The sequence below is a fragment of the Phyllobates terribilis genome, unplaced genomic scaffold, assembly GCF_046119375.1.
Source record: "Phyllobates terribilis strain yellow unplaced genomic scaffold, ASM4611937v1 Scaffold_11__3_contigs__length_659146591, whole genome shotgun sequence".
NCBI classification, from domain to species: domain Eukaryota; kingdom Metazoa; phylum Chordata; class Amphibia; order Anura; family Dendrobatidae; genus Phyllobates; species Phyllobates terribilis.
In genome coordinates, this window is record NW_027362771.1 from 631358562 (window position 1) to 631370116 (window position 11555).

The 11555-nt window shown below is 42.2% G+C and overlaps 1 protein-coding gene across 1 annotated transcript; it reads left to right on the forward strand.

Moving 5' to 3' along the window:
* Nucleotides 1–4564: 4564 nt before the first annotated feature.
* Nucleotides 4565–5518, forward strand: LOC141167503 (olfactory receptor 11L1-like). The gene has a single exon (XM_073654903.1). The coding sequence runs from the start codon at nt 4565–4567 to the stop codon at nt 5516–5518; it is 954 nt and encodes a 317-aa protein (XP_073511004.1).
* The last annotated feature ends 6037 nt before the right edge of the window (nt 5519–11555 follow it).

An 11555-nucleotide genomic window follows, 5' to 3' on the forward strand; every position in this document is an offset into this window, starting at 1 on the left:
GAACCTCCTCTATGTCTCTACAAAGGGGTATTGGGTTGTATAATAATAGTATAGGAGACCCACTTCGCTAATAATGGGAACAACAAAGCATAGCCAGCTGATAGCTCCCTAACAATAGTGAGGGTTGATTGCTGGCCCTTTAAGAATAGTAAGGACTGCCTGATAAAACTATAAAAATTGGCTTTGTGACTTTCAGAATGCCTCCATCATAAATGAAACAGGATGTGTCTGATGATGTGTCTGATTATGTGTCACACAACACTTGGCCAGATAAGGTTGTAAAATGTTAAAATACCATTTCCAGGTGAATGCATTTGTCTTAAAACATAACGTAAAACAGAAAAAAAAATAAAAAGAATAAAAACACATTTGAATATTTGTTTAGTTAAAAACCAGACTCGCCAAGGTAACCTCAATGTAATCATATTGTTCAGCTTTTGCACCTCCTCCTCCAGTTCGGCCACCATCTCCAAAATGACCACATGAGTCACAAGCTGAAAGCACTGCAGCACTGCCTTGGCCAAGTGGCCACAGTCTGTGCTGAAGATAACATGCTTAATGCTTTAGTGACAAACGGTCCACCGCTGCAGAAAGCTGTAACATAGCAGCCCGATCTGTGTCTCTCATCGCTGAACATACAGCCAGACATGGTTGTGTTTGACAACTGGCAGAACCTGGCAATGGAGAAATGACAACAGGAGTAGATACGGTTTCCCTGTATGCCAGACCTTTCACCGAGCTAAAGAATATGGCTGTGGTTAAATACAACTCGCACTGAGAAGCAGTTTCAAACTGAAAAACATTGGGCCCACCTGAGGATTTGATTCTGAGGGCTCACCTTTCTGCCCCACTCAAGAGTCTCATAGCTGCTGCAAAGTTTGCGCTATCATGAACCCTCCTGATGGAGAAGCCAGGGCCCACCAGAGGATTCCCGGGTGGGACTGTCCAACCCTTTCGAGAAGCAGTTCTGGCTAAGAAAAGTGTGTGGGAAAGTTCCCAGACACTGTATAGCTGCTTTTTTTTACTGAGGTGGAAACCCACGCAAACACAAGGAGAACATACAAAATCTTTGCAGATGTTGTCCTTGCTGGGATTTGAACCCAGGATCCAGCGCTGCAAGGCTTCAGTGCTAACCACTGAGCCAATGTGCTTCCATTCATCCTCAGACATCTAACAGGCTGGAGAAACTTGCACCTACTGCCACTTTATCTTCAGCTCCTTTGTGAAAAAGTAACGTGTTTGGGCAGCCACTCAGTCTACCAAATAGAATTCCTGAGAAGGAAATTGGGAATGACTTTGCTACTGATACTGGGGGCAGTTCTAATACCATGGCATCGTATCATAATTCACTGTAAATATTCCAGGCTGGTAGGAGGCAAGCAGATTCCCACAGAAAAGTACCAGCAGTAATGTTCAGCGACGGAGACAATACCAGGAGAAATAGTGGCGACTGGGGACCAAGTATGGACACTTGGCCGCCGCCATCACCATGAGGTTGTGAAAAGCTTCTTTCTCCACGAGCCTAAACGGCCACATTTCAAGTGCAAGCAGCTGTCAAAAATTTGTCAGTATAGTGTTGCAGCCTGTGGGTGGGTAGGTGGATGGCTGGCTGCATACTCATGCTTGCATTCCAAGTAACAGAAAACTAAGCAGATGGTGGCCTCTATCATCATTATGGCCTCACCTCGGCACTATGAACTCTCCCGAAGGAGAAGCCATGGCCCACTGGAGTAGTCTCCAGTTCTCTGGTGGGCCCATCCAATCCTGCCAAGAAGCAGCCCTGGCTAAGAAAAGTGTGTGGTAAGGTTCCCAGACACTCTATGGCTGCTTTTTTTTTATGTGGATTGGACGCGCTTAATTGCGCAGTGCAGATCAGCCCATTGCCCAACTCTGTAGACAGGAAATTAAAGGGCAAAGAAAGATGTTTGTGTGTTGAAGCATCACCAAGTGCGAGCTGATGTTGGACGGGCTGCTGCCATTGCTTATGTGCCAAGCTGCATTAGAGGATGTCCTGGGAGAAATGACAGCAGGAGTAGATACGGTTTCTCAAAAGTCAGTCCTTTCACCGAGATAAGAAATACGGCTGTGGTGAAATACAACTCTCACCAACAAGCGGTGGACTTGATCCGTACCGTCCACGGCCACATTCACTTGTCCACGTGTTTATGGTTTGGCGGACCTTCCCATTGAGTGCACTGGGGAGGTCATGGGTAATGTTGTGGGAGCTGTGCTTGAGGAAGGCAGAGATGATACCGGGAGAAATATTGGCAGCTGGGGACCGAGCATGGACACCCTGCCACTGCCGTCACGAGGTTGTGGACAGCTTCTGCCTCAGTAAGCCTAAAAGGACACATTTCAAGGGCAAGCAGCTGTCAAAAGTTTGGCTTCATACTTGCGCTTGCATTCCAAGGAATGGGGTAGGGAAAACTGAACGCTGCACTGGGACAAGGACGTGGACGGTGATTGTTGCAAGTCTGCAACGACAGAGGCATCTTCACATGTGCCAAGGATCACATATGATGGGCACACTTTTAGGCAGTGACCTGGGAGTCAGAGATGCTTCCAGAGGTCTTCCCCATGCTGTTCCCATGTCTATTCAGCACTGTATGCATGTTTCACACAGCACATGGCCAGATAAGGTTGTAAAATTTTAAAATGACATTTCCAAGTGAATGCATTTGTCTTGGTTGAAAGCAATTCAAAAGTGCAAAAATGCATCAAAAACGTTACGTGTGAACATAGCCCAAGGTGTGGAGGAGCATTTTTGTTTTTGTTTATTTATTTTGCCTTATATACGTCATTACCCTGGAAAGGATGTTCCTTATCATATTTCCCAGCAAAATCCATTTTGACTTTGTTTTTGTAAGTTTTATTGTGAGCCCGTAAAAGTGGCGTAATACCTCTGACAACGTTGTTGACAGCAGTGACCTGGGCTTCCGAAATGCTTCCAGGGGTCTTCCCCATGTTTCCATTTCATTTGAGCAGTCATTTGAGCGCTGTTCCCATCGATTTGGGAAATTTTTAGGCCCTCTGAAGACCGCCGGGGAGAGCCGCAGGAAAAATGCTGGAGTTTCCCATAGACTTACATTGGGCTCGTTACTCGGGTCAAGCACCTGAGTATTCCAATTTGCTCGACCCAAACAATGAGTACCCGAGCATTTTAGTGCTCGCTCATCACTAGTAGCTACAGAGGTGACTCTTGGTCTTCCTTTCCTGGGGCAGTCCTCATGTGAGCCAGTTTCTTTGTAGCGTTTGATGGTTTTTGCAACAGCACTTGGGGAAACTTTCAAAGTTTTCCCAATTTTTCGGACTGACTGACCTTCATTTCTAAAAGTAATGATGGCCACTTGTTTTTCTTTACTTAGCTGCTTTTTTTTGTCATAATACAAATTCTAACAGTCTATTCAGTAGGACTATCAGCGGTGTATCCACCAGACTTCTGCACAACACAACTGATGGTCCCAACCCCATTTATAAGGCAAGAAATCCCACTTATTAAACCTGACAGGGCACACCTGTGAAGTGAAAACCATTTCCGGTGACTACCTCTTGAAGCTCATCAAGAGAATGCCAAGAGTGTGCAAAGCAGTCATCAAAGCAGAAGGTGGCTACTTTGAAGAGCCTAGAATATAAGACATATTTTCAGTTGTTTCACACTTTTTTGTTAAGTATATAATTCCACACGTGTTAATTCATAGTTTTGATGCCTTCAGTGTGAATGTACAATTTTCATAGTCATGAAAATACAGAAAAGTCTTTAAATGAGAAGGTGTGTCCAAACTTTTGGTCTGTACTGTATATAAAATATACTTTGATATTGTAAATGAATAAATAATTGTGTTTGCCATATATGATTTTACTTTCATTATAATTTAATAAAGCACAAGAGAATATTCAAGACTCCCCTATTTCCCCAACAGATTGTTTTTTTCTGCATTAAACTATAAATATAAGAGGTGCAAACTGAGCAAACAAGACGTGGGAAAACTACCAGATCTGGGTCCTGTAGTACGCGTAAGTCCTAGTTATTTTCTTCTCTATACCAATATTAGAAATCATTCATTTATTTAGATCCAAATTTAAAGTAAAGTTAATATATTCTTTTAATCTTTCTTGGGGACTAAATTGAAGTCATCACAATGATAATATTTCTTATGTATTTTATTTCAAAGACCAATCTCCCATCTGGACAATGTCTTTCTATGATGAATTTGCAGTTCTCCTATATTTTGTGTAGAACATCCCTTCTCTTAGACATCATTTTACTTTGTATTTTTTGTTGATTTTCGCTTCATATTATTTTACCATATAAACTATAAAGGATAACAGGATGGAGGAAACCTTTTCAATGGCATCAGAGGCATTTACCCACTGATCACGCTGAGTCTAGTGGTGTCTACAGTTTAATTATATAGTAAGAACGCAATTTCACATCTGGACCATATTCCGCATCAGGACAAGCGCTTCCAATGTCCATAAAAACGTCGCCTCATCCTGTTAGAGGGCGAGTGTGTAATGTTATGTGTAAAAAAATATATAACATAAGAATATATTTTTTTAGGCTATGTTTCAACAAAATATTTCCATCATTACAAAAATCCATCTTTTGGGATTTCACAGCTCACAAAACCTGAATTACTTACTCTTTACTATACTTCTCCTGATCTATTGTATGACACTATGTGGAAATCTCCTCATGGTGATAGTGGTGATGTACAGCAGAGATCTACACCGACCCATATACTTCTTCCTCACGCAGTTGTCCATAGCGGACATCTTACTGACCACAGATATTGTCCCAATCTTGCTCCATCATCTACTCCATAAAGATGGGGTCATTTCTTTTTTTGGCTGCATTGCACAGTTTTATATATTTGCCTTCTGTGAATGTACTGAATGTCTTCTTCTGACAGTGATGTCTTATGACAGATATTTGGCCATCTGTAACCCCTTAAGGTATAGTACTATCATGAGTAAGAGTTTATGCCTAAAACTGATCATCATTAGTTGGGTACTAAGTTTTTCTATATCGACAGCTGAAATAGCATCAACATCCTCGTTAGAATTTTGTGGACCAAATGACATTGACCATTTCTTCTGTGACCTGCCTCCAATACTTCAGCTCTCGTGTTCAGATATCACTGGAGTCCAGCTGGAGATTATGTTAACCAGTGTCCCAGTTCTTCTCTGTCCCTTTACACTAGTTATAATATCCTACACGTATATAATATTTGTCATACTAAAGATTCCATCAGCTACCGGTAGACAGAAAACTTTCTCCACCTGTAGCTCGCATCTTACTGTGGTCTCCATATTCTACGGGACATTATTTGGGGTTTATATTCTTCCAACCAAAGGACAATCATTGAGTATCACAACATTTTTATCATTGATGTATACGGTTGGGACGCCGTTAATGAATCCTGTGATATACAGTTTAAGGAATGCACAAATCATGAAATCTTTCGAAACATTTCAATGTCATTTCTTGCTTAAGATACAAAAAACTGTATTTTGAAAATTAATAGTGTCTGATTTGTGTGGAAAGATGACATTTCTTTAAAAAAATGCAGTCGATTTTCGCCTACACATTTGGCTATTTTGTTCTATTAATATAAAAATCATATATTAACAGAATTAGTGATGAGCGAGCATGCTCACTATTGCTCGGTGCTCGCCCCAAGCATCTCACTGCTCGATATGTTCGGAGCTCACCGAGTATTTCTGGGGTTGCTTGGTGGGATCTCAGGTCTAAAGAGCCCCGAAGATGCAGGAATTGTCTGCCACACACTGTAATGCCGTAACCATGTTGGTTGTGGCATTACAGTGATGGGCTGGCTGCACAGCGTCATCAGGTCTATATCAGACGTGGCACCCCCATGCTAGTTACAGTCTACTAAGCAATCAGGCAGAGTAAGGAGAGGTGCTGCTGAGCAAGAGATATTCGCTTGTTTCTTAGTTAATGTAGGTAAACCACAGCATATTCTACACATATCCATCTCAACTAACAGTCCTTCTGAGGACTAATCCAGCTCCATAGATATCAGAGCTAGGAAGGCAGGCAGGGTATGTGGCAGACTGCAATGCATATAGCAAGAGGGTCCATTCCAGTTCTGTGTGCTGCTGGTGCTTTTATTGATATTTCTAGAAATAGCCCAAGGTATCAGGGGCCAGGAATAATTTTTTTTTTTGGATCTTATTCTGATTATTTGCTTAAAAAGCAATCCAGAGAACACCATATATCTGCTCCATTTGCTTGTTGGCACTGCAGAATGCAGCCAGATCCTTTCCATACAACAGCGCTAAAAATCAATCTAAAACTGTGGTTTGTCCATCACATGGATCAAATATAAATGCACTGAAAATTCTGACATATATTCAGTTCAGACTCCACACATAAGACCTCAGGATTTGACATGGATGTCAGACATATGTACCATCCTCCAAAACTTTGAGGACTCCATCTTGATGTTAAGCGGCGATGATGCCATAATTAGCGTCACCATCCCACTTCTCTGTCTTCTGAAACGCTCTCTGCTCACAATCAAAGAGGATGCATTGCAGGCGGAGCACAATGAGATGGAGCAAGGAACCATTGAGGGTGATTACACACAACACAGGCTCATCTCATCCCAATGTGGATTGGGTGACAATGAGGAAGAGGAGGAGGAGCTATTTTCATGCTCTATAGACGGTACTACTTGCACAACTGTCATACCGTCTGTTCAGCGGGGATGGACAGAGAGGAGGAGGAGGAGAGCATGGTCAGTCGTACTCTTGGTGAGGACACGGAAGTCTTGCTTGTTAGTAGTCTGACACTCATGGCTGAGTTTATGTTACGCTGCCTTTCCCATGACCCTCGCGTTCTCCAAATTTTGGGTGACAGTCATTACTGGTTGGTGACACTTCTAGACCCACGCTACAAGGAGTACTTTCTATCTATTATTCCCGAGGAGGACAGGTCTACTAAAATAAGGCAGTACAAGAAGGCCCTTGCAGAATTATTAAAAAAATTCCCATCTGAAAACGCTGGCGGCAGAGGGCACACTTCATTGGACAACCATGAAGTACAGGCGAGAGAGACACAACTCCAATCCAGCAGAGGCAGGGGAACACTGTCAAAGTTCTAGGACAGTTTTCTCAGACCCTCCGATCGCACAGGCCCTGAGGCGGGGGGTACTCTCACAAGGAGTGCAAAGTTTGGGAAGATGGTGAGGGAGTACTTTGCCGACCGTACCAACATCTTCCTGATTCCTCTGTGCCTTTTAATTACTGGGTATCCAAGCCGGACATGTGGATGTCCTGGCCTGCCCTGCCGCTAGCATTTTATAAGAGTGAGTTTTTAGTGCCGCCAGAGTAATTATAATCAATAGGCATATCCGCCTGTCAACTGAAAATGCTGACAGGCTGACTATTATGAAAATAAACAAGGGCTGGATTGGGCCAGACTACTCAACACCACCGAATGATAGCAGCGTAACCTAAACTCAAAAACAGTGTCTTTTTTTGGGAGGTCTAATACTATTCCCAATTCTATTTGCCTCTGTCTTCACTCCCAGACATGGGTATACGCTTCCTGATTTTGTCTATTTGCTCTTGTCCTCCTCCTTCTCCTCATCCTCCATCACCACATCATTCATCACCATATCTACCATATAACCTCCTCTACGTGCCTTGCATGGGGCATTGAAGTTCCTCCAAATATTTGGCAGCTTTTGCACTTACTGCATAGGCAATCACTATGGGAGACCCACTTCCTAATATGGGAACATTGTCTTTAGGAGGCTCTCCAACCTCTACGATTCTTGCAAGGGGCATTGGAGTTCCTGCAAATTTTTGGCTGCCATTTCTTCACTGCATAGGCAAATAGTATGGGAGACCCTCTCCTTTCTAATGGGAATATGTCATTACTGTGGCCCTGCTCTATGTGTCTTTAAAATGTTAGTGGGGTTTTTCCTAAATTTTGTCAACCGTTGGACTCACTGCATACCCTATATTTGTATAGCACACATGCTCCATTGTAATGGAAACATGTCATTACTCTGTCCCAGCTCTATGTGTCTCTAAATTGTTATTGGGGTTTTTGCTAAATTTTGGCAGCCCTTGCAGTCACAATATGGGCATTGCCACTATAGGAGACCCGCTCCTTTATAATGGGAACATATTTTTTTACTGAGAACCTCCTCTATGTCTCTTCAATGGGGTATTGGGTTGCATCCAAATTTTTGGCAGCCCTTGCGGTCACTGCATATGCAATAACAGTTTGGAAGACCCACTCATTATTATTGGGAACAGCAAATCACAAACCATAGCCAGCTGATGGATGTTTAACAATAGCAAGGATAGACTACTGGCCCTTTAAAAATAGTAAGGGCCACCTGATGGCCCTATAAAAATAGGCTTTGTGACTTTCAGAGTCCCTCCACCATAAATGAAACAGGATGTGTCTGATGATGCGTCACACACCACATGGCCAGATAAGGTTGTAAGATGTTAAAATGACATTTCCTTGTGAATGCAAATATCTTAAAAAATAACGTAACAAGAAAAAACAAAGAAAAAAAAGTAGGATCTTTCTTTATTTTAAAAAACAGTCGCCAATGTAACCTTAATGTAATCACATTGATCTGCTCCAGCACCTCCTCCTCCATCTCCAAAATGACCACATGAGTAACAAGCTGACAGCACTGCAGCACTGCCTTGGCCAAGCTGCAACAGGCTGTGCTGAAAATAACATGCTTAATGCTTAGGTGACAAACCACCCAGTGCTGCAGAGTTGTTGAAAGCTGTAACACAGCAGCCTGATCTGTGGCTCTCACCACTGAACATACAGCTAGGCATGGTCATGTGTGACAATGGGCGGAACCTGTTGATGGAGAAATAACAGCAGGAGTAGATACGGTTTCCCTGTATGCCAGCCCTTTCACCGAGCTAAAGAATATGGCTGTGGTGAAATACAACTCCCACTGAGAAGTAGTTTCAAACTAAAAAACATTGTGCCCACCTGAGGTTTTGATTCTGAGGGCTAACCTTTCTCCCGAGCTCAAAAGCCCCATAGCTGCTGCAAAGTTTGCGCTATCATGAACTCTCCTGATGGAGAAGCCAGGGCCCACCCGACGATTCTCTGGTGGGACCGTCCAACCCTTCCGAGAAGCAGTTCTGGCTAAGAAAAGTGTGGGAAAGTTCCCGGACACTCTCTGGCTGCTTTTTCTCTGATGTGGAAACCCAAGCAAAAACAGCGAGAACAAACAAAATACTTGCAGATGTTTTCCTTGCTGAGATTTGAGCAAAGGATACCATTGCTGCAAGGCTTCAATGATAACCACTGAGCCAATGTGCTGCCGTTCACCCTCTGATATCTAACAAGCTGGAGAAACTTACACCTACTGTGACTCTATCTTCTGCTCCTTTGTGAGAAACTAATGAATTTGGGCAGCCACTCAGTCTACCAAATAGAATTCCTGAGAAGGAATTTGGGGAAGGCTTCGCTACTGGTACTGGGGGCAGTGCTAATACCATGGCGTCATGCCATAGTTTACTGGAAATATTCCAGACTGGTAGGAGGCAAGCAGATTCCCACAGAAAAGTACAAGCAAAAATGTTCAGTGACAATAGCTTGTGGAAGGCGGAGATGATACCGGGAGAAATATTGGCGGCTGGGGACCGAGTATGGACACCAGGCCGCCGCAGGCATGAGGTTGTGTTAAGCTTCCACTTCCATGAGCCTAAAAGTCCACAATTCAAGTGAAAGTAGCTTTAGAAGACGTCCTGGGTGAAATGATAGCTGGAGTAGATACGGTTTTCCAAATGTCAGTCCTTTCACCAAGCTAAAAAATTTGGCTGTGGTGAAATACAAGTCACCGACTAGCTGTGAACTGGCTCTGTACCATCCCTGGGCACATTCACTTGTCCACATATTTGTGGTTAGGCGGTCCTTCTCAGTAAGTAAATTGGCGAGGGCACGGGTAATGTTGTAGGACCCATGCTTGTGGAAGGCCGAGATGACACCGGGACAAGTAGTGGTGGCTGGGGACCAAGGCGCCTCTTGAAAAAGATCGACAAAACACGCGTCGGGGCGCGTTGATTTCATCATCACCTCTGTTGGGGGGTCCCAGTGACCTGTGGGTCTTGCGGATATCCGTTTTTGGGTGAGTTACTCATGTGATGCTACTTTGATACAGGGGGTTGGGCTGGGCATCAATTGGGACCACTTATATACTCTGATTTAATCATTTGCCATTGGTATTGATCAGTATACTGCTGAGCAGTGGTTCCTGTTATTTATTATTATTTGATATATGATACCATGCTCACCTTTAGCATTTATGTACAACTACTTACACCCATACAGTCCATTTGCCCCACTAATCTTGTGACCCCCTAATATCTGGCACTGTGCACTTTATACCCCCTGTGATGTTATTTTTGTATATGTCATTATATAATCTTTATTGAATAAAATCATGTTTTTTATGCCGCAATACTCATTTCTTCTCCTTTTTCTAAATATTCTTTACTGTAAGAGCAGTGAGACTGTGGAACTCTCTGCCACATGATATTGTAATAGTTGATTTTCTACTAAAATTTAAGAAGGGCCTGGATGCCTTTATTGATAAATATAATTTTACAGGTTATGAGAACAAGATTCTGTGATGGGGCGATGATCCAGGGAACTCGTCTGATTGCTGTATTGAGTCGGGAAGGAATTTGTCCCCTAATATGGAGCTGTTAGTGTCTGTCCTCTGGATAAACACGTTAGGTTATAGGTTGAACTCAATGAACTTTGATCTACCTTCAAGCTTCAAACTATGAAACTATGTATTGTAACAGAGAACAGCAAAATTGCAAAAATGATGTGTTTCAAATACATCACCAATAACATCACTGGCATTTCTTCTGAATGTCTGTGCATAGAGGTCACTGGTGACAGAGATCTAATAGGTTATAAGACCATTATTAATTGTCTCTACATGGAAACAGCAGAAAACACTTAAAATGATGCTCTTTTTAGACTTGTGCCGTCATCGCAAAAATAAATCATTTCATAAGTAAAGTAGCATAGAAGAAAATAAATGAATAAAATGAAAAACTAATAAGACTAATAACAAACTGAAAAATGCAAAAGAAAAAATATATTAGTATCCTAAAGCATAAAATTAATAAAATAAACAAATCAAATGATAAAACATAAGCTAACTAAAAAACATGTCATGATTTTTTAATTATTCTGTATGACACACTCATTTTGCATGTACAGTGGATGATCAGTCATTGCTAGGTTCCTGTCACATAAAATGTACATTTCTCTAAATATATAATTACCACCCAAGCCACCGGTCAGAAGATGCCTTTTTTACCTGAATACTTAGCAAATCTGGTAACTATGTCTAAAACTCAATTCTTCCAGGCACACTTGCTCACTACTTGTGAAGTAATTGTCATATCAACCATCAAATTACTAAATTGTAACACGTCTGATAGTTGTTAAAGTTTTTGAAAGAAGACTCAAGTCGATTGAGTTCAATTTATAATCTATAAGGATGGAAAACCTTACA

Bases quoted from the DNA above. Each gene is read 5' to 3' on its own strand.
- LOC141167503 (XM_073654903.1), top strand. From the start codon at position 4,565: ATGTTTCAACAAAATATTTCCATCATTACAAAAATCCATCTTTTGGGA.